We start from the raw sequence: 20,146 nt of genomic DNA on the forward strand, positions 1-20,146 counted from the left end.
GATATAACCTAGATGAACCTGGAAGACATTGTCCTCAGTGAAAGCCAACTGGGATTTAGGTAGGGGTTGTGTTGAATGTATAGATCAGTTTGGGGAGTGCAGGTGCTCCTAGACTTACAATGGAGGTATGTCCCAATAATCCCATCATAAATTGAAAATATTACAAGTCGAAAATACATTTAATACACCTACCCTACTGGACATCATCGCTTAGCCTAGCCTACCTTAAGTGTGCTCAGAACACAGAACACAGTATCCAAAAATGCTGGCAGCACAGTACACTGTAAAGTATCAGTTGTTTACCCTTCTGGTCACATGTCTGACTTGGAGCTGTGGCTCACTACCCAGAGTCTTGTATATCACTTGCCCAGGAAAAGATCAAATTTCAAAATTTAAAGTACAATTTTGTACCATTGTAGTCAAAAATATTTAGTCAAACCGTGGTAAGTCACAGAGTACATCTATATTGCCATCTTGACAATATTGTCTTCTGATCCTTCAAAACGAGATGTCTTTATTTAGATCTTTTATAATTTCTTTTAAAATCTTGTGTAGTTTTCAGCATATATAAGCTTTGTACTTTTGTTAAATTTACTCCTTAGTATTGTATTTTTGAGGCTATTATAAATGGAATTGTTTTCTTAATTTCATTTTCAGATTATTCATTGCAAGGGTATAGAACTATAGTTGATGTTTGTATACAAGATCATGTTATCTGTGATTAGAGATAGTTCTTCCTTTCTAATGTGGATGCCTATTTCATTTTCTTGCCTAATTGCCCTAATAGAACCTCTGCTACAGTGAATAGAAATGGCAAGAGTAGCATCCTTGCCTCGTTCCTGACATTAGGGGTAAAGCTTCCAATCTTTCACCATTGAGTACGATGGTAGTTGTGTTTTTCATAGATGCCTTTATCAGATTGAGGAAAGTTCCCTTCCTGCCTGGTTTTACGTATTTTTATCAAGAAAGAATGTTGAATTTTCGTTAGATGCTTTTTTGCATCTATTGAGGTGATCATGTGGTTTTGTCCTTTATTCTTACTACATTGATTGATTTCTATATGTTGAATTACCCTTATATTCCTGGGATAAATCCCACTTGGTCATAGTGCAGACTCCTTTTTATGTGTTGCCATATTCATTTTTCTTGTCTTCTGTCCAAGAGGTAACCACAGTTTATGGAATGTTTGCTGTGTTTCACATGTGGGTTTATGGGTAAGAAACTAGCAGTCTACATTTCTGGCTTTAAAAGAGTGTGGGTGTCTCCTGACCTCAGGAACATTTCTTCAGGTCCCGCCTTCCCCACTGGCACCTCAGAGTCTGACTTGCAAATCTGTGGTGGCCAGAGTGGTCCATGGCCCAGAATGCTGGTCACTTTTCTTTGAACCACTTTAAGGGTGGAGACAGGCCTTCTCTCTCCCCAAAAAGAGGGGAGAAACAAAAACCGAGCTCACGACCCTTCTTCTTTCCCTTAACTGTGTGGCCTACTGGCAAGGGGTCAGTGGCATAGAGGAGGCTAAGTCAGCCAATGGTGGGGTCCTGGGCCCAGTTTTCTAGTAGCTGGAGAAGTTTGACCTTTGGCTTATCTCTGAGCTTCCAGAGGGAGGGGACTAAGATTATCTCTGGTTTTCTGATACTCTCTGAGGCTCTTTACCCAAATGTCACAGATAGAAGCCAGCCAGCAGTGAAGCTGGAGAGGAGGAAATTACTTATTTTTCACAAACCTTTCAGTGAAATTGAACATTTGCTTCAATCATGAGGGTGGGCAACAAATGTCTCTGTCATCAGGAGAAATCACAGATGTTTTCTTGTCTTGTTAAAGTTGTCATAGACTCTTGATCTAGTGTTTATGCTCATCATCACTGCAGAATTATTGTATTATTAGGTCTGCTGCTAGATCTTATTTAGTGTATCAATAAAACCATATATTAGCACATCACACATTTATTACTTTAATATTTTGATACTTTCATTATTTGTAGTTTTGTGTATTTTATTTTATACTTTTAGAACATCTTTATAAGGACAGTCCTATTCCTTTCCACACTCCAAAGGAGTCATTCATCTCTCGACTCACCGGAGAGCTCCTTTTCAAGGAGGTGACTTTGCATATCTGCAGAGACTTGGAGTCTGCCTTTAAGAAGGTGGGCACAGGCCCCTGGGGAAGAGGAAGCAGCAGGTGTCATAGGAGACAAGCCCACCCGAACCCAGAAAGCTTAAAACAAGAACAACACAGTCCTGATGACATGATTCACTGTTTAAAGCCAAGCCATATGGGGGCGGGGCGTATATCCTTTAGACTTTGTTTTGTGCATAATGTAGCTGTTTAAAAGCACAGATACTTCTGCTTACCGTTTGATAGCCTGAATTATTTAATTATGCATAATATATGTCTTTCCGTGTAAGATGTATTTCTAGTACTTTTTTTTATGGTGACATTGGTTAACGAAATCCAGTAAGTTTCAAGTGTACAATTCAACAGTAAGGCATATGATATATATTGCATTGTGTGTTCACCGCCCATAGTTAGATTTCTTTCTTTCACCACATGTTTGACTCCTTTTACCCCATCTACCTCCCCCCTCCTTCTAATACTTTTAAATAATAGCATTACAAAATAGAAATCACAGAAGCAATGCATGATTACTGTGAAGCAGTAAAGTATCAAGTACAGACCCCGGAGGGGCAAGCCTATTCTCAGTGGCTTTTGATGCTTATTAAAAAATTGCTCCCCCCAAAGTTATTTTTATCTCCACCAGCAGCACTGTGTCTGTCTCAAATCTTTGCCAACACGATGTATTATTTTCCTCCTATTTTGTGTTTGCGGATTTGATAAGCTATCATTTCATTTGCATTTCTTTGATTCATTTGTGGTTGAATGGTTTCATTTGGTTTTGGCTCTTGGTTTGTTTTTCTCTCTCATGAATCACCTCAGTGTTCTTGGCAGTATCAGTCAGGGTCCTGGCAGGATGCATATGCAACCTCATAGTCTTTATAGGAGAATAACTCACCAAGGGAACCAGTTAAGGCAACAGGGCAGAGGAAGCAACAGGACTGGATCTGAGCCCTGGGGGACAGGTGGGAGGGACCAACATCTGGGGGGCCACTGGTGGGAGAGGGGATGCAGCATGTGGGGGCAGGAGGAATAAACCCCATCTCCTGCCTATCTTTGCTGGCTCCAGGGCTCCAGTACACAGGATCCTGCCTTGAGGACAGAGACCTCCTCTGAGGACAGTCAGCACATTGACTTGTGTTTTCTTCCTGGGTACCTGCCTTTGGAGGCCGTTGAACCAGCATCCCGGAAGTCTTCCCCCATGGGTCCCACTCTGGCTCTAGGGCTGCCTGGGGATGGTGGGTGGGGATATGATGGCCACTATGGCCAGCAGACCTATCTCAGTGCCAACCATCGCATGCTGAATTGATGTGGCTGTAGGCCCTTGGTTCCTTTTGCATTTTAATTTAGGTATTATGTAATTTATAGCTGTATATTGTAAAGAATTTTGTAGACAAAACATGGGTCTGTCGTGTTTTATCACAGATAGCTGTAACCTGTCAAGTTATTTCTGAGTCAGGTCCAAGACCAGTATAGAGCTGTCAGTCCATGTGGGAAGAGAAATATACTTTTCCTAAACTGGAACATATGTGTAACAGGGTGGTCAGTTTGTTTTTTGTTTTTGTCCATTGGGAAATAAAATTTTATTCATACATATGATTTTTTAAATGATTTTTGCAATAAAATATTTTGTAAATAATTTATTTTTCATTACAGATGGCATACAATATTAGTTTCACGTGTACAACATAATGATTAGACATTTATATAACTTATGAAGAGATCACCCCCAATATATTTAGTGCCCAACACCATACATAATTATTATAATATTAGTGACTATATTCCTTAGGCTGAACTTTTATATCCGCATGACTATTTTGTAACTACCTATTTGTACTTCTTAATCCTCTCCCCTCTGCACCCCTCCCTGCCCAACTCCCCATCCATTTAGCAACTCTCAAAATGCTCTCTATATCTATGATTTGGTTTCTGTATTGTTTATTTTGTTCTTTAGCTTCCACATATAAATGAAATCATATGGCATTTGTCTTTTTCTGACTTACTCCACTCAGCACAATACCCTCTGGGTCCATCCATGTTGCTGCAGGTTGCAAGATTTCATTCTTTTTTTAATGACTAAGTAACATGCCATTGTATATCCATTCATCCACTAATGGACACTCAGGTTACCTCCATATCTTGACTAATATAAGTAATATTGCAGTGAACATATGGATGCACATGTCCCTTCGAGGTAGTGTTTTGGGTTTTTTGGATAAGCACCCAGAAGTGGGATACTGCTTCTTTCTTTGTTTCTTGTTATAGCCTTTGTTTTAAAGTCTATTTTGTCTTATATAAGTATTACTACTCTAGCTTTTTTGTTTGTTTCCATTTTCATAAAATATCTTTGTCTATCTCTACTTTCAGTCTGTATATGTCTTTCAGTCTGAAGTGGATCTCTTGTAGGTAGCATATTGACTTGTTTTCTCATCCATATCCTGTCTTTTGATTGGAGCATTTAACCCATTTACAGCTAAAATAATATGTAGTTAATGCCATTTTCTTATTCATATTTCTTTCTTTTTTTTCTTCTTAAGCCCCTCTGACATTTCTTGTAATAATGGTTTGGTGTTGATGAACTCCTTTAGCTTTTTCCTATCTGGGAAACTCTTTATCTGGCTTTCAATTCTAAATGATAGCTTTGCTGGGTAGAGTAATCTTGGTTGTAGGTCGTTGTTTTTCATCACTTGGAATTTTTCGTGCCAGTCCCTCTGGGCTGCAAAGTTTCTTTTGAGGAATCAGCTGACAGTCTTATGGGAGCTCTCTTATAGGTAACTAATGGCTTTTCTCTTGCTGCTTTTAAGATTCTCTTTGTCTCTAACCTTTGGCATTTTAATTATGATATGTCTTGGTGTGGGCTTCTTTGTATTATCTTTTTTGGGACTCTGTGCTTCCTGGGCTTGTATGTCTGTTTTCTTTGCCAGGCTAGGGAAATTTTCCACCATTATTTCTTCAAATAGGTCCTCAATTCCTTAGACTCTGTAACTCTCTCTTCTCCTTCTGGTATCACTATGATGCAAATGTTGGTACACTTGATGTTGTCCCAGAGACCCCTTAAACTATCTTCATTTTTTTTTTTTTAATCCTTTTTCTTGTTGCTATTCTGATTGGGTGTTTTCTGCTACCTTATCTTCTAAATCACCGATTCGATCCTCCGCTTCATCAAATCTACTGTTGATTCCTCTTAAGGTAGTCTTCATTTAAGTCACTGTGTTCTTCATTTCTGACCTGGTTCTTGTTTATGTTTTCTAGCTCTATTTTAATATTTTCTCTTTATATAAAAGTTCTCACTGAGTTCCTCTTTTCCCTAAGTTCATTGAGCATCCTTATAACCAGTGTTTTGAACTCTACATTTGGTAGATTGTCTCCATTTCATTTAGTTCTTTTTCTGGAGCTCTGTTCTATTCTTTCATTTGGGATATGTTTCTTTGTCTCCCCATTTTAGCTGCCTCCCTATATTTGTTTCTATGTTTTAGGTAGAGCTGCTATGTCTTCCAGTCTTCGTAGAATGGCCTTATGTAGTAGGTGTTCTGTGGGGCCTAGTGGCATAGTCATAGTGGTCACTTGCACCAGGTACTCCAGGTGTGTCCCTTGTGTGGGTTGTGTGTACCCTCCTCTTGTAGTTGAGCCTTGATTGCTGTTTGCACATCCGTGGGAAGGATTGATGCTCAGGTTGTTTTGTTGTGAGGACTGGCCACGATTACTGTGGGGGCGCTGTTGTGCAGGGGTTGACTGATGGAGCAGGATTCACTTTAGCATGGCTCTGGTACCTGCCCAGTCTGACCTTTGGGTCTGTCATTCCTGGGTGCAGCCCAGGGTCGTACTCTGGCTCATTCCGAAGCTGTCCACTGGGTGTGCAGACCCAGGGCCTCCTGGGAGGGGCCCTGCCGCAGACCAAATGCAGCCTGTGCCCTGCCTGGGGCCACCTGGCATGAGCCAGGGTGGTCAGTTTTGAGAAGGAAGGATATTTAAGCCATCATCTCTTCTCCAGCTTCCTCTCTTCCAGAACATCCCAGGACCGAGCTAGCTGCTGCCGCCATGTTCAGGCCGTGTCCTCAGAGGGCGAGTGTTCGTACTTGTGTAGCACGCAGTCCCAGTGAGACTACATGGAGGCCACTCAGGGGTTCTCAGCCAAGCCCCTAGGGACAGTTAGGAGTGGGGACTTCTTGGCAGTGAGGCTGTCTGGTGGCCTGCAGGAAGATTAGCTGCATCCCTGACTTCTACCCACTAGGCAACTGTAGCCCCTTCCTGTCTTACAGTGGCAGCTAGAAATGTCTCCAGGCATTGCCAGATATCCTCAGTTATCCCTAGCTGAGAACCCTGCCTAGAGGAATGCTGACACTTGTCAGTGAGCATGAAGACCCCTGTCAGTCTTTAGTGTTGATTTCAAAAGTGTTTCCAAAGGGCCCGAGACCTCTCAGCGGTAGGTATGGTGATATTCTACCTGGTACACTTGAGGCTGGTTCAGGAAAATCTGTCCTTAGAGGTAGATAATTCTAGCAGAGCATTAAAGATGTTGAGAGAAAGGACAGCTTGATCTGCGGAATGGTCAGGCTAGGTTAAAGGGGCTTGTTTGTGCAGAACAAAATGATACTAAACCACAGTATTGTCTCCTGTCTGCTGTGGCTTGCTGGGACAGGGTGGGAGATGGGGCCATGCTAGGACCTGTTGATGGGAAAGGCAGTCTCCTTGGCTAGGACCAGAGCCTTGCCAACAGCCATTCAGAGAGAGTTACAGAGTGGTTACACAGTGCCAGCTTGGAAGTCTTGGGAGGCAGGTTGCTGCTGTGATATGGAACGTCACCAGGGAATTATCGAAAATGACACAGCATTTCATGGTCTCCTTAGAGAAGTGAATTGCTCTCACATGGTGGGTGGCTTTCATGCTGGAATCCCTGCATCCTCTGGTCTTGGGGAAAGGCTGAGAGCACTTGTGTTGTCCTTGACGCCAGATGACGCCCCGTGGAGGATGCCTCAGGAACCGTGTGGTGTCGCAGGTGGCTCATGCCCGAAGTGCTCTGTTTGGGGCTGTGCAGCCACTGATGAGCCCCCGAGGTCCTTGGGGGCCACTGGAGTGATAACCAGTGTCAGTGCCTCCTCTCTTTAGTGCTGGTTGGGTCCAGAGCATCCTGCTGCCACTTGACCTCACAGGTCTGTGCTTGAATTTGGTGAACCTTGCATTGCACAGTCCAGTAACAGGCAACAGCATGTTGCAGAGGGTTGCCTGCCGGGATGCTTGAGTCTTATTCCCTTTATAGCCCCTTACCTTCCTGAGCAGTTTGTTACAAGGAAAGGGTTTCCCAGCTCTGCACATAGCCTGCAGGGGATCCAGTCCTTTTCTGTGTTCTGCGACATTCAGTGCATGCTTGCTGGCTGTCTGGATGCATTTTAGGTACCTTGAGATATTCCAGCTGACAGAATGCTGGATGAGTGTAGCTCTAGTGTATCAGTGAGAGGTTCCAGGAGAATATGAGGCAGGGAGAGGTGTCAGGAGGGGCTGCCCTGGCAGTGTCACTGAGCCCGGTGACCTTTGAGCCAGCCCTGAGAAGTGAGGGTCCCAGAAGGGGGTTCAAGGGAGGGCCCTGGACAAGTTAGGCTCTCAGGATTGTTCAGTGCTATGCTGATAAAAAGTTCTAGTTTGTACTCATGTCACCCCTGACGTCCTGATAGATGAACATCCACAGTTGCTAGTGCTTTGTGTCTCAGCATGACCTCTCTCCCTTTTCCCCTCTCATCAGCCAGGGCCAACTCATTTGTAGGAACAGCCCAGTATGTATCTCCAGAGCTGCTCACAGAGAAATCCGCCTGTAAAAGGTAATCTGCTTTTTTCTTTTCTTTGATACCTAATTTTTCCCTGATTGATAATTCTTTCTCTAAAGTAGCTAGTACAGTGTTTCATGTGAAATTAATAATTAAGAGAATGCCTTTCATGGCCTTATGTAGCTAAGCCTAGTTTGGAAGACCTTAGCATTTTGTCTTTTATTCAGCACCTTTCCTTTGATAACCTGTGTGCTTGATACTTCCTGGGGCAGTTGTTGCTTCATGGTTTGAGATCGAATCTTGTTCCCTTAGGAAAAACTATTTAGTGGCAAAAAGTGTGACCGACATTTCTGTATTATTTACACGAGGCTTCCTACTGTGTCTGGGAGCCTAGGGTTCCTCGGAGCTGCCTTAGCTCTGGCAGCCTGGCAGTGGCGGCCGCCACAGGTCAGCTGTTTAGTGTAATAGGCTCTGCAGACTTCTGGAAGAGACCCAGAAGGCAGCGTGCGTGGGAGGAGACGGAGCCAATTTCCAAGCAGGGGCCCAATCAGCAGGAGCCAGCCCTGCTCAGTGCTCAGACTGGGACAGGCCTGGCAGTGGCTACGGGGTTGAAGGCTTTGGTAAGTAGAGAGGAAGTAAGGGTGCAGAGGATGTGGGGGGCTGGGGTTCTGCTCATAAGAGCAGAAGTCCAGAGAGTGAAGAAAGGTCAGCAGCAGGGCAGCAGGGCAACAGGGCAGTGGAGGAAACAAACGTCAGGGCACTTACGGCCAGGAGTGGGAGAAGTCTGGAGAACTGTCAGATGAGTAGGAGGCACATGGAAGAATGAGAGGTGGCAGCAGAATATGGGGTTTCAGAGTTGGGGGGAGTGGTTCCAGGCAGTGACAGGTTCTGTGATTGAAGCTTTTTTCTTGGATTCTTTCTGCCTGGGGCCAATCAGACACTTGGCCCACTGACACCCTCCCTTGAGCTGACAGGGTCACAGGGTCAGTGTCCTGCACTGGCAGGCTGCAAGGGCCTGCCTTCCTAGAATGACGGAGAGACCATGCCAGAGGTGGCAGAGGAGTGAGTGGTTCTGGGGACAGCAATTCTGTATTTCTGAGCATGATGGCTTTTAAAAGACTCTTTAGGAGGTGGAGCCATGGGGCACAAACATGAGGATGAAAGGATGCCCCGAAAGATTAAACTCAGGCATCTTGGGTTTTGTTTTTAACTATTCAATCAACAGATTTTGAGCTCTTACCACGGGCCAGACGCTGTTATAGGCCAGGGCTTCCCTGCTGGGGCAGCTCTTCCTCAGGGGACATTTGGCTGTGTCTAGACATGGTTTTGGTGTCATAACTTGGTGGGGGTGGGGAGAGAGTGTGATTGGCATCCAGTGGGTGGAGGCCAGGGGCACAAATGAGCATCCTGCAGTGCTGAGACATCCCCACAGCAAGAATGGTTGGCCCCAGACTTCCACAGTGCCGAAGCGGAGATACCTTCTTCCAGGTGGTGGGTGCTATTGGCCAGATTCTTGAAGTATATGTTACCACTGCCTAAGAACTAGGTTTTCGTCAATTTGGGGTTTACTTGTAGGGGGAAACAGCTCGTTAGTACTGTTGGGGGAAGGTTTCCAAGCTCTACTGAATGAGATAAGGAAGACACAGAGTAGCCCACTTTCTGTGTGACAATGGGAGAGAGAGTGTCTACTCAGATCCATTTGTGCATTTACAGCATTTCAGAAGGATATACAAGGAATGGATAATAGTGGTTATCTGTGGGCCGAGGGAAAGGATTGTAAGGGAGACACCACTGTATATCTTTTTAGGCTTTTAATTTTTTTAACATGTGATATTTATTCAGAATTAGTTAAGAATTTTTTCTCATTCTAAAAGTGATACCTATTCATTGAAAAGAATTCTTAGAAAATGTGGAGAATAAAAAAACAAAAAACAGTCTCCAGCCCACTTACAGTCACAGGTAATGAGTTGGTATATCTTCCTAGTTATTTTTTTCTATGGGTTTTAATATGTTTTTACGTAACTTTTATACAACTTAGAGTGATACAGAATAACTAGTTTTGAATCCTTGTTGTGATTACATGACGAACATTTCCCCATGTTGCTAAATTATTTGCAGATATTTTTAACAGCTGTGTAGTTTTCCAGCATATGAATATATTGTTCATTAAACTCTTCCTTTATCGTTGGACATTGAAGGGGTTTCATTTATTTGGCACAGTCTGGCATGCCTACTGTGTGCTGCACATCTTTTGTTGTGGAACATAAGGGCATTTCTGCTCATCCAGTGAGAGAAGTAGGGTGCCTGCCAGGCAGCGCCAGGGCTGCCCCAAGGCTGCCCTTAGTTCTTCCTATGTTGAATTTCAAGAAGTAGAAATTTAGCCTAACTGAACATTTTAAAAATCCTTGGTACATAATTCTTTCCAGAAATGTTACACTGGCTCCCCCTTTAGTTTTTATTATAGTAAAAAATAAAATAAAATAAATTAAATGATAAGATATCATTTAATCTGCTAATGATAAAACATTCAAATAATTCACAGAGGTAGAATTAGCCCCAAAGCAGGTTTTGTTGGTGGCCCTGCCCTCTGGAGCAGCAGAGGCAGCCCTGCCTGTCCTTTCTGGCCACTTCCACACCAAAAGGCTGATGCTTTGCTGTAGCATTTTCCTTGTGTAGCTCCCTATTTTAACTAAACAGTAGAGAAAACCAAGTGTAAAAACTAGTTATTGAATAGAATGGAGATTTATTTTTAAAATGCTCTTCATTCCATCTGTGTGTTGTGACTCAGATTTCTGATCTGTTGCATTTCTAACTTACATCCAGAGCCTCATCTGTCCCAGGCCTGTGGTGCTAGTGATACAGAGCCTTCACCCAAAGTCCTGCACTACAGTTGGCCTGTTGTCTCCACTCATTCCAGATGCCAGGCTATAGCCTCTTCCAGAAATTGACCATATCCAGCCACCCCTGAGCTCTCCATCCACTTAGGGCTTAGGGGGGAAGTGGCTGGCAGTGTGGGGCAAGGTGCATCTTGATGCTTTCGTAGGCCTAAGCTGGGAATAGAATGTAAAACCTACAGAGGAAATCAAATATGCAAAGTAAATGTCAGTTGTGAGCACTGAGATGGCACTGAGGGGACAGAGAATGGATGAGAGCAGGCTGGATGGTGGAGTGACATCCAGGGTGAAGGGAGCAGCCCCCTTTACCCTCACCCCACCTCCATCCCCACTGGCTGGTTCCGGATATGACTTAGGGCAATTTAGAACTGCAATATATTTTTTTTAAACCTATAATTAAAATGTTTATAAAGGAGAAGCAGGGCTTTGTGCAGTCAGTCTAAGAAAGGAAGAGAAAGCTTGCTTTGTGCACATCCTATAGATTGTCTAATTTGGCTCCTTGGCATATGTATATGTGAGCTTGTGTCTGTTTCCTTGGGGTAAACACTGAGTGAGTTATGAGAGAATCTGAGTTTATTCTTAGCTGTACCCACCTGCCAATGATATGGGACAAGCCGCCTTAGTCTCCCCCACAACATCCCCTACCAGTGGCACTGGAAGAAAGTATGTGCAGGATTTCCTGTGCCCAAGTCCCCAGGGAGGCCCCCTCAAGAATGACCTGGAGCAGGTTCCCACCTTCACAGTGACCTAGTTTTAAAAGAGAGCAGTAGACTGAAGGCTGAAATGGGGCGCTATGAACAGAGGGCACGGAAATAAACTATGCTTTTCACTGAAATTTTACAAATGTCATTCTTATTTGTCCCCCCCCCCCTTAAAGTTCAGACCTTTGGGCTCTTGGATGTATAATATACCAGCTTGTGGCAGGACTGCCTCCGTTTCGAGCAGGGTAAGAGACACCTCCCAACCCCTACCTCCCTCACCCTAACACCTCCGCCCATGGAAGCAGCGAGACATGGAAGTGGAGGGGGCGGGGCCACGGTGTGGGAACTTTTACGATAATTCTTAAATGAAGACGGTGGCCCTGTGCGGAAAGAGGGAGACTATTGTCCTGGGAAAGGTGCAGCTCTGTTCTGGAGAGGTTTGTGTGACCCTGCCGGGAATGATCGTTCCTCTTATTTTACAGAAACGAATACCTTATATTTCAGAAGATCATTAAGTTGGAGTATGACTTTCCTGAAAAATTCTTCCCTAAGGCACGAGACCTGGTGGAAAAACTTTTGGTAAATATTTTGAATTTTCTTCTGGTAAGATGATCTGATAGCCGCACTCTCAGTCTGAACCTGTGGTCAGAGGGGCTTTCCTGGGGGCACCTGTGTTTAATAAAAGGCTGTTTGAGGGTTAATAGTGATTATAGATACGTTCATTTCTTCTGTCTCATCTCATAAGCTCTTTTTAATTTCCAAATGCCTGATTCTTGCTTAATAAGACAGGAAATTACTGTATCATTTTGCATTTGCTTATCGACATACATAGCATTTTAAGTTACCTGATGCAGGAACAAGATAGCCATAAATTCTACTTAGTGACATCTGTGGATATCAACTTTAGAATCAGCTACATGAAGTTTTCAAGATCAACCCAGGTAATATAGCAGAGGTAAACAGATTTACCCAGGAAAGGTATGTCTGTTTATGTTCTAGAAACTGCAGTGTCCCTGTCCCTGGGGACTTTGGCTCTAGACCTTGCCTTAACTGGATTTTGGAAGAGCAGGGTCAGTTCTGCCTTGGCAGTGGGAGAACGCCCAACAGCCTCTTGCTGCCTGTCCTTCCTGTGTCTGTCCCCTCAGTGGGTAGCAGGACGGGTGAATGCTTGATCCTCTGTGGGTTAGGGGGAGGGGGAGCACAGCTGAATCCCAGAGGAGACAGCTGTGGGACCCTGTGATGTCAAGTGCTGGTGGGAGACACGGGCGCTTTGCTCTCTGTGATAGTTTACTATCCAGACGAATTCTTTGTTCTCTTTGTTATTAAAGCCAGTAAGTTCATTTTTTCCTTGTTTTATGATTTTCAGATGTATATTTTAAAATAATACTTGCTGCTATTCATTAAAATTTGAGGTTGTCATTCCTTGTCACCTGTGGGAAGGAAAGGGGCAGAAACCCTAGAGAAGTGAAAGGAACCCATAGGTGACTCATTCTGTCCCCAGCCTACGGTGGGATTGGGTGCGATAAGCCACTGCCCTTTTATTTCCAGGAGATACTCAGAATTGAAAAGCATACTCAAAAGGTTTTTTTTTTTTTTTGGTCAGAATTACTTTTTAACCCTTACACTAAGTTGCTTTGACTTTCATTTAAGGTTTTAGATGCCACAAAGCGGTTAGGCTGTGAAGAAATGGAAGGGTATGGCCCTCTGAAAGCTCATCCATTCTTCGAGTCCATCACGTGGGAGAATCTGCATCATCAGACGCCTCCGAAGCTCACAGCCTATTTACCGGCCATGTCGGAAGATGATGAAGACTGCTATGGAAACGTAAGCCAGCTCACATATGTCAGGAACAGCCCAGGCAGAGATGAATTCTGCTTGTTGTGCTATGTGAAAATGGTTCCTCTGTGCACAGGGAGTTTGTGCCCACAGGCCATGGGACTTCGATTCGTGGGATGAGTGAGTCAAAGGGAAGCTGGCATAGATCTAGTGGTGGTGAACACTGTGCCTCCGCATTCTGAATCTCTCATAGAGACTGGGCCCGAAAAGGCATCTGTCTGCTCATCTGGCCTGAGTGCCTGACCCTGGAGTGGGCGAGTCCCCTTTTCTCTTTTCCTCTAGTTGATTTTCACCCAGAGGAGTTGAACTGGAGCCAGACTTTGGTGGAGAGGGGGCAACTGGAGCCAGTGGGAGCAGCACCCTCCACCTGTCTCCCTGGGCTTCTGGGCACCGAGTACCCTGGCTGGCATCTGTCGTCTGCTCTTGGCTGGTGCCTTTATAACTAAAGTCATTCTGGAATGCCTCTGATCTTTCCAAGAGAAGCCCAGGGTACTGCTGCTTTGAACTTCTGGTGGATGCAGCATTGAGGATGGACACTGGTCACTGTTGGCTTTTTGTGCCTCCTAGAAGCAGAGACTGTGGTACAGGCCCGAGGGGCACAGTGCTTGGGCATCTGTGGGAAGCTGTAGTCATCAGCTTGACCTCAGATGTAGGATCTAACTACACTTTGTTCTGTAAACTTTCTTATGGAAAATGTGAAGCATATGGCAGTGGACAGAGGAGTACAATGAGCTGCAGTGCAGTCACCACCCGCCTTCAGTTACCAACACATGGGCTACCTTGTACTCCCCTCATCACCCTCTACCACGACCCCCCATATTTAATATGACTTCAGGTGATTTTATTGTCATTGATAGTCCATTTTTCTGGTTTGATTTCTGTCATTGTGACTTATTCTAACTAATTGTCATATGTAGAGTTCCACTTTAGTTAATGTGGGAATTCTAGATTTTATCTAAGAGTTATCCAAAGCCAAGTTAAAATTACTACTGGTATCACCTCTCAGATCACGTGCTCCCTATGTCTCTCTCCTACCTACTGTTATAAGCAGCACATCCCCTTTGCTAGTCTTGAAGTATCCTTTGTGCCCAGACTTGAAGGGAGCCTGACCTGCTTTCCTGCTGTGGTGGCCAGGACTGCCCGCAGCATCCACATTGGCAGACTGCAGCGGGCTCAGCCCCAGGACTTCCTCCCAAGCCCTGATGCTCTTGGGTCACAGCCAACTAGGGCGGGTTAGGGTCTCCAAGGCCTTTGGCAAGGGCGCCCCAGGGCAGCAACATGCTCTACTAGTCACGCTCTGAGGGACTCCAGCTAGGCCCCAGTTGTCTTGGATCTCAGTGCTTAGAAGCTAGGCTTCATGTAGTGCGTGCGCGCGCGTGCGTGTGTGTGGCTTTTTCATCACCCTCGCTATGTTGAGAGCTCTGACTTCTCAGTATTCAAGTGTTGCCATCCAAAAACTGGCTCCACGTGTTAACAGATTACTTTTTTGGATGGCTCACCCTCAGCGTTAAAGGCTGTGTGGTTTGAAAGCCCCGGATAGTATTCAGGCACAGCTCCCTCTACCAGACTGCACATTTGGACAATTTCATAAGCCTCGAAAAAGACTTTGACTTGGAAATGTGTCAAATACAGAGGAAACCTGCTCAGGGAGGCGCTCCCTTCCTGTGGGGGTTGACAGTGTTTCACAGAGGGGAGTCTCATCCAGGAGAGTCTAGTGTCCTTTTCAGCAGGAGGGGGACTTCATTCTAAGTTCAAGGAGCAGAAACTGTCTTTATTTAGGGAATAAAGGGAGCAGGCGCCCTGTTCTCCTCTACGTTCCTAACCCCCTGTCATTGACTGATGGGGGCTGATGGCGATGCTTACAGCTGCACTCCATGTGGGCCGGGCCAGGTGTGGCACTCCTGGAGAGAGATTCAGCGTTGGGCCACCATGGTCAGGCGTTTCCTCACTGTAAGTCAGTGAGCACCTCCACTCCAGCCCAGTGTCACCCCTCGTCACATGCCCTTTCTGGGTCTAGGGTTTTGTACTGTGGGTCTGTACTACCTGCTGCTGAGGGGAGAACAGAATGCAGAGATAGAGCATCTGGAACGTTCCCTGGGGAACAGTACAATGGAGCCCCCAAAACAGGACTTGGTCAGCCAGCAGTGGTCATGGTGGTCAGCTAGCAGCTCTTTCATGGGAGCAAGGCAGCCGCTGTGTTGGGAAGATGCAGAGGACCAATTCTGAATTCAGCGTTGGCCATTAGAGTGTGACCTTGTGCCAGTTCTGAGCCTCATTTCCCCATTTCAAAAATGGGGTGATGGTAACAGCCATCTCACCGGCTCCACAGTCTTGTTGAGATAAACAGGGAGACTCATGGAAACCTCTCTAATCTGTGAGACACTGCCTGGGAGTCCTCAAGAGAGAAAGTGGAGAATGTGCCAGAATAGGCCTTAGATGGAGGGGCCACAGGAGTGTGTTGGAGTCAATCCCACCTAGGAGCCAGCGCGGTGGAGCTGAAGCTGCCGTTGGAACCGTTTGAGCACGTGGGAGAAGGCTGCTGGGGGCAGCGCATGAGGCAGGTGGGAGGAGAAGTGGGCCGAGCCTCTGGAGGCACAGGGGACTTGGGAGAATGCACTGCAGCCTCCTCTGGCTCATAGCTGGTGGCATCTTTTCTTTTCCCTTGTTGTTAGCTGCCGTGGGGCTCAGATGTGGGCTCTGCAGCTGTAGGGGTGCCGGGCAGACCGTCCAGGATGTCCACTTCTCCCCAGGGCTTTGCTGGGGCTCTCTAGTCTATCCTCTGGCCTGGGAGTGTGGGAATGCACAGACTCTGCCTGTTCGATTTTTGTGAGTCACTCTATTTTCTGTGTCACCAGTGGTTTATAGCTTTCTCCAGAATAGCAGACATCTTGTCTATATCAAGTTAAGTTAATCTTTGCTGAGATTAAAAGTGGAAATTTTTTTTAATTGAACACAGTCAGCTACAGAATAAGAAACAGGACCACAGGCCAAAGAAGGAGGGCCCTGAGCTGCTGCTCTGCACCCTCCAGGGGCCACAGATGCCCATCTCTCCTCTTCCCATGAGGCATCCCGGCCCCTTCTAGTTGGGCAGCATGGGGGCTTGCAGAGGCCTCCCCTTCCTGGAGATGGAGACTGAAGGTTAGTTAGCTCCTCTCTGGGACGAACATCTGATGTTCTCCTCAGAATGGGGACCCAGACCAGGCAGGATCCAGCTCTGCCTTGGTTCAGTGGCCAGCTGTCCAGAGCCACCCACATTTACCATGAGAAGTGGCTCCGGGCTACAACTCGGAGGCTCTTCTCCCACGGGGTCCTTGGGGTCTTCAGGGTATGAGCTTGCCGCTGGTGTAGGATAGATCAGAGTGTGTCTGCATCTTTGGACTCTAGGGACAATTAAGGCACCAATCTCACTTTTCCCTCTTCTCTGTGTAGTACGACAATCTCCTGAGCCAGTTTGGCTGCATGCAGGTGTCATCGTCATCCTCCCACTCCCTGTCTGCCTTGGACACGGGTCTGCCACAGAGAGCGGGCAGCAACATCGAGCAGTATATCCATGGCCTGGACACTAATTCTTTTGAACTGGACTTACTGTTCTCTGAAGATGAGAAGAAGTTATTATTGGAGAAGCAGGCCAGTGGAAACCCTTGGTAAGAATATATAGGCATAAGTAGTGCTGCCTTTAGAAATGCAGAGCAGAATGCATGGGAACATGAGGTGTGGTAAACTAAGAGAGCTCAGGCATCCTATCCTTCGTCACCACTGCTTATGAGGCTCCACACCACCTCATGCCTCCCCCAGCTGCTGTCAACACTGTACAGTAAGGACCCTCAAAGAGTCCAACTGAAAGTGGATGTTCAGAGGTATCAGGCTGAGGACGATTGGGTTTGGGACCCTCCTGGCTCTGGCCCATGAGGCTCCGTGGTCCAGGCATGCTGGCATCCTTGTTCAGACATGGATGCAACATGATTTAAATAACCACTGCCCCGTGGTGAGATGTTAGGGATGTTCCAGAGTTTTTGCTCTTATAAGTCATCCTTTGCATATAGCTTTTCCCACATGTCTGAATATTTCTCTTCAGGTGGAGTCCTGGGGAGGCAGTTGGGTGAAGGTGTGCATATTAAGGAGGCAGTGTCTTGTATCCACAATGCCCGAGAACCCCCATTTCCCAATGGTCATGCCTGCCCTTGAGCGTTTTGATGCTCTAAAAATGAGCTCATGTGAATTGGTATTTGTATTCTTATCAAGGCAAACATCTCCTGTGTTTATTAGCAATTTGTATTTATTTTTCGACATACTTAGTGTTCTTTGACTATTTTTCTTGTTTGCATCTTGTAAAAATTGACTTTTAAACAAGGTTGGGCCTGATTAGTACTTGGATGGGAGACCACCTAGGAAAACCAGGTGCTGTAGGCATAAAAAATAAAAAAAAAATAAAAAATAAAAAGGATTTAAACTGACAAAGTCCTTGCAGTCTGTGAGGTCAACCAAGGGTTGCCTCACCTAAAAAAAATTGACTTTTAAGAGCTATAGATATGATGGATATATTTCTGTTGTGTATTTTGCAAACATTTTTCTTCAATCTCTGCGGTCTGTTGGTGCATGTTTTTGTATGGAAGTTGCAGATTCTTAAAAGTCAAACCTGTCTGTGTTATTTTGTTTTTCATCTTAGTGATGTTGAAAAGACTTTCTCCACCCTACATTTTCCTTATCCATTTTCATGGTTTCACTGTCCACATAGGCAGAGAGGAGCCCAGGGCTGGGTAGGCGGTGTCTTTCAGGATGGAGTGATGGGGTCAGAGGCTGCGTGGAGATGGAAGGAGAAGCATGGCAGGATTTGAGGGCCCGACTTGGCGTGAGAGAAGACACACATGACTTAAGAGTAGTAGTGTGGAGGAGGAAACCTAGGAGAAGGTGGCTACAGGAAAAAAGCAGCATGTGGGTGAAGCTAGGGTTTGTTTGTGCCCTTAGAATTTGCTCTGTCTAGAAAAAGTGAGTGTAGACGGTGGCCAGCCAAAATATTCAGCACTTCTCAGGAGTCTATTTCCTAAGGTGGTCTCACTAGGAGTATTAATATGTATTGAGCAGGAAGGAAGGGATTTCGATCAAAACAGTTTGAGCACTGGTGGGCCATGCATTCCTGTGCCTGGGTTGTACAGGAGCTTTCTGGGACACCTGCTGTGTCCTCCGCGAGCTTGGCCGAAAGCAGAGCATGCTGAGAAGTGCTGTCGCAGGCATATGGGCAACTCCCCAGAAGGCCCGTGTGCCTCTACCCTGGGATTTTTGAGGCCCCAGGTGGCACATGCCCTTTAGCCTGCCTTTGGGCAGGACAGAACAACTGGTGGCAAGTCACAACTTGTGGCCTCTTGCCTGCTGTTTCTTCTGTGTTCTTTCCCTTTCCATTTGGTTCAGGCCCATTTGGAGGCTGGTAACTGTGGATTGCTTGAAGCTTCTCTTGTTTGGCCAGTGGGAGATCTGTCAAGCACTTTGTTCTTTGGAACAGTGGTTCTTAATGTATGGTCCACAGACCAAAATGATTCTAAAACATATTTGTTTTTTTCAGCCTTACTCTCTAAATATACAGGGGAGTTTTTCAGAGGCTACATGCTACAGGATGACATTATTGCTTTGACAGCTAATGGAATGTGTGTTTTCTTTCCTTTTTTGAATCTTCTAAAGAAGTAGGTTCACCGTATAAACATGTACTGTCAATCGTAAACAAAAAGCCGCCTAGGTATTTTGTCCACAGAAAGGAATCCTTTGGGAAAAAGCAGTATTGTAATCTGGTACATGCAGCCATGGAGCCCCCTGCAAGAAGCAGGATATTTTTGACAAAAAGTGAAAAGGAAGTTAAGGGGAGGGACTACTGTTCTGACCATAGAGCTCTAATGTAACCCTAGAGTTTTTCCTGTAGGGATTTGGCAGCTGACACAGGGTGTGAGAGCGCCTCCCACAGGCCCTCCTTGTTCCTATCTTGGTTAAGTCATAAATTTTGACAGTACATTTTTAGAGATTAATAAGTTCTTGGTATTTGCTGGGTTCTTGGTAGCTATCTTTAGTTATACCTGCTATCATTACTGTAACTTTATATCATTTAATAAATCATACCTGAAGTTTTCCTTGTGCCTACATGGAAATGCAATAAGAAGTAAGTATGTTGGCTTATTTTACAAGAATATTAAAAAGCTTCTCAAAACAGTTGTACCTACAGCTGTTATTTTAGATTTTAATGATCTATTCTAAGAACACTTATAATATGTTTTCCATGTTTAAGTGTGGGTCATTGACTTAAAAAGGGAGAAGACTTGCTTTCTCAACCCACAGCAGCACCCGCTAAGTCAAAAGATGTGAAAAAGAAGACACCAATGTTACAGACAGTTCTCTGACTCATGAGAGGGAGGGCTCTACTCCAGAGAAACTGGGCAAAACTGTAAATATGTAACAAAAATTTGACAAAAGCTATCTTTCCCTTGGCTTTATAGATGTTAATACCTTGCCGTTTTGTGTCTACAAACAACTTTTTTGCTTACTATTATGCTGCCAGTTAAGTTGCAGCATCATTTTGAGGACAATCATTTAAAGTATTAAGGACAAAGGATTTGAATATTTTAAACACATGTGATGAGCTCTTGCAAAGCCAAACAGTAAAAAATCCCTGAAGCATCTGACAGAGAAGTTCTGTCGTCCACATGTCGGAGAAACGTGTTGGAGAAATGCACATAGTAGCTGGGAGACTAAAGAGCCTCAGGCCCTTGACACTGCCAAGTGCCTGCTGGATGGAGGTCGGTGAGAGAAATCCTGGCACTGCCACTGTCTGTGATACAGTAACTCACTGGACTGAAGATGT

The 20,146-nt window shown here is 45.1% G+C and overlaps 1 protein-coding gene across 1 annotated transcript in view; it reads left to right on the forward strand.

Moving 5' to 3' along the window:
* The window catches only part of PDPK1 (3-phosphoinositide dependent protein kinase 1), a 74,124-nt gene that overhangs the window by 42,574 nt on the left and 11,404 nt on the right, over positions 1-20,146 (forward strand). Inside the window, exons 7-11 of the mRNA XM_011376612.2 lie at positions 7,853-7,928; positions 11,646-11,714; positions 11,952-12,048; positions 13,120-13,293; positions 16,735-16,949. Coding sequence (XP_011374914.1) covers positions 7,853-7,928; positions 11,646-11,714; positions 11,952-12,048; positions 13,120-13,293; positions 16,735-16,949 — 631 coding nt within the window. The remainder of the gene's footprint in view (positions 1-7,852; positions 7,929-11,645; positions 11,715-11,951; positions 12,049-13,119; positions 13,294-16,734; positions 16,950-20,146) is intronic.

Source organism: Pteropus vampyrus, unplaced genomic scaffold, assembly GCF_000151845.1.
Source record: "Pteropus vampyrus isolate Shadow unplaced genomic scaffold, Pvam_2.0 Scaffold300, whole genome shotgun sequence".
Taxonomy (NCBI): Eukaryota; Metazoa; Chordata; class Mammalia; order Chiroptera; family Pteropodidae; genus Pteropus; species Pteropus vampyrus.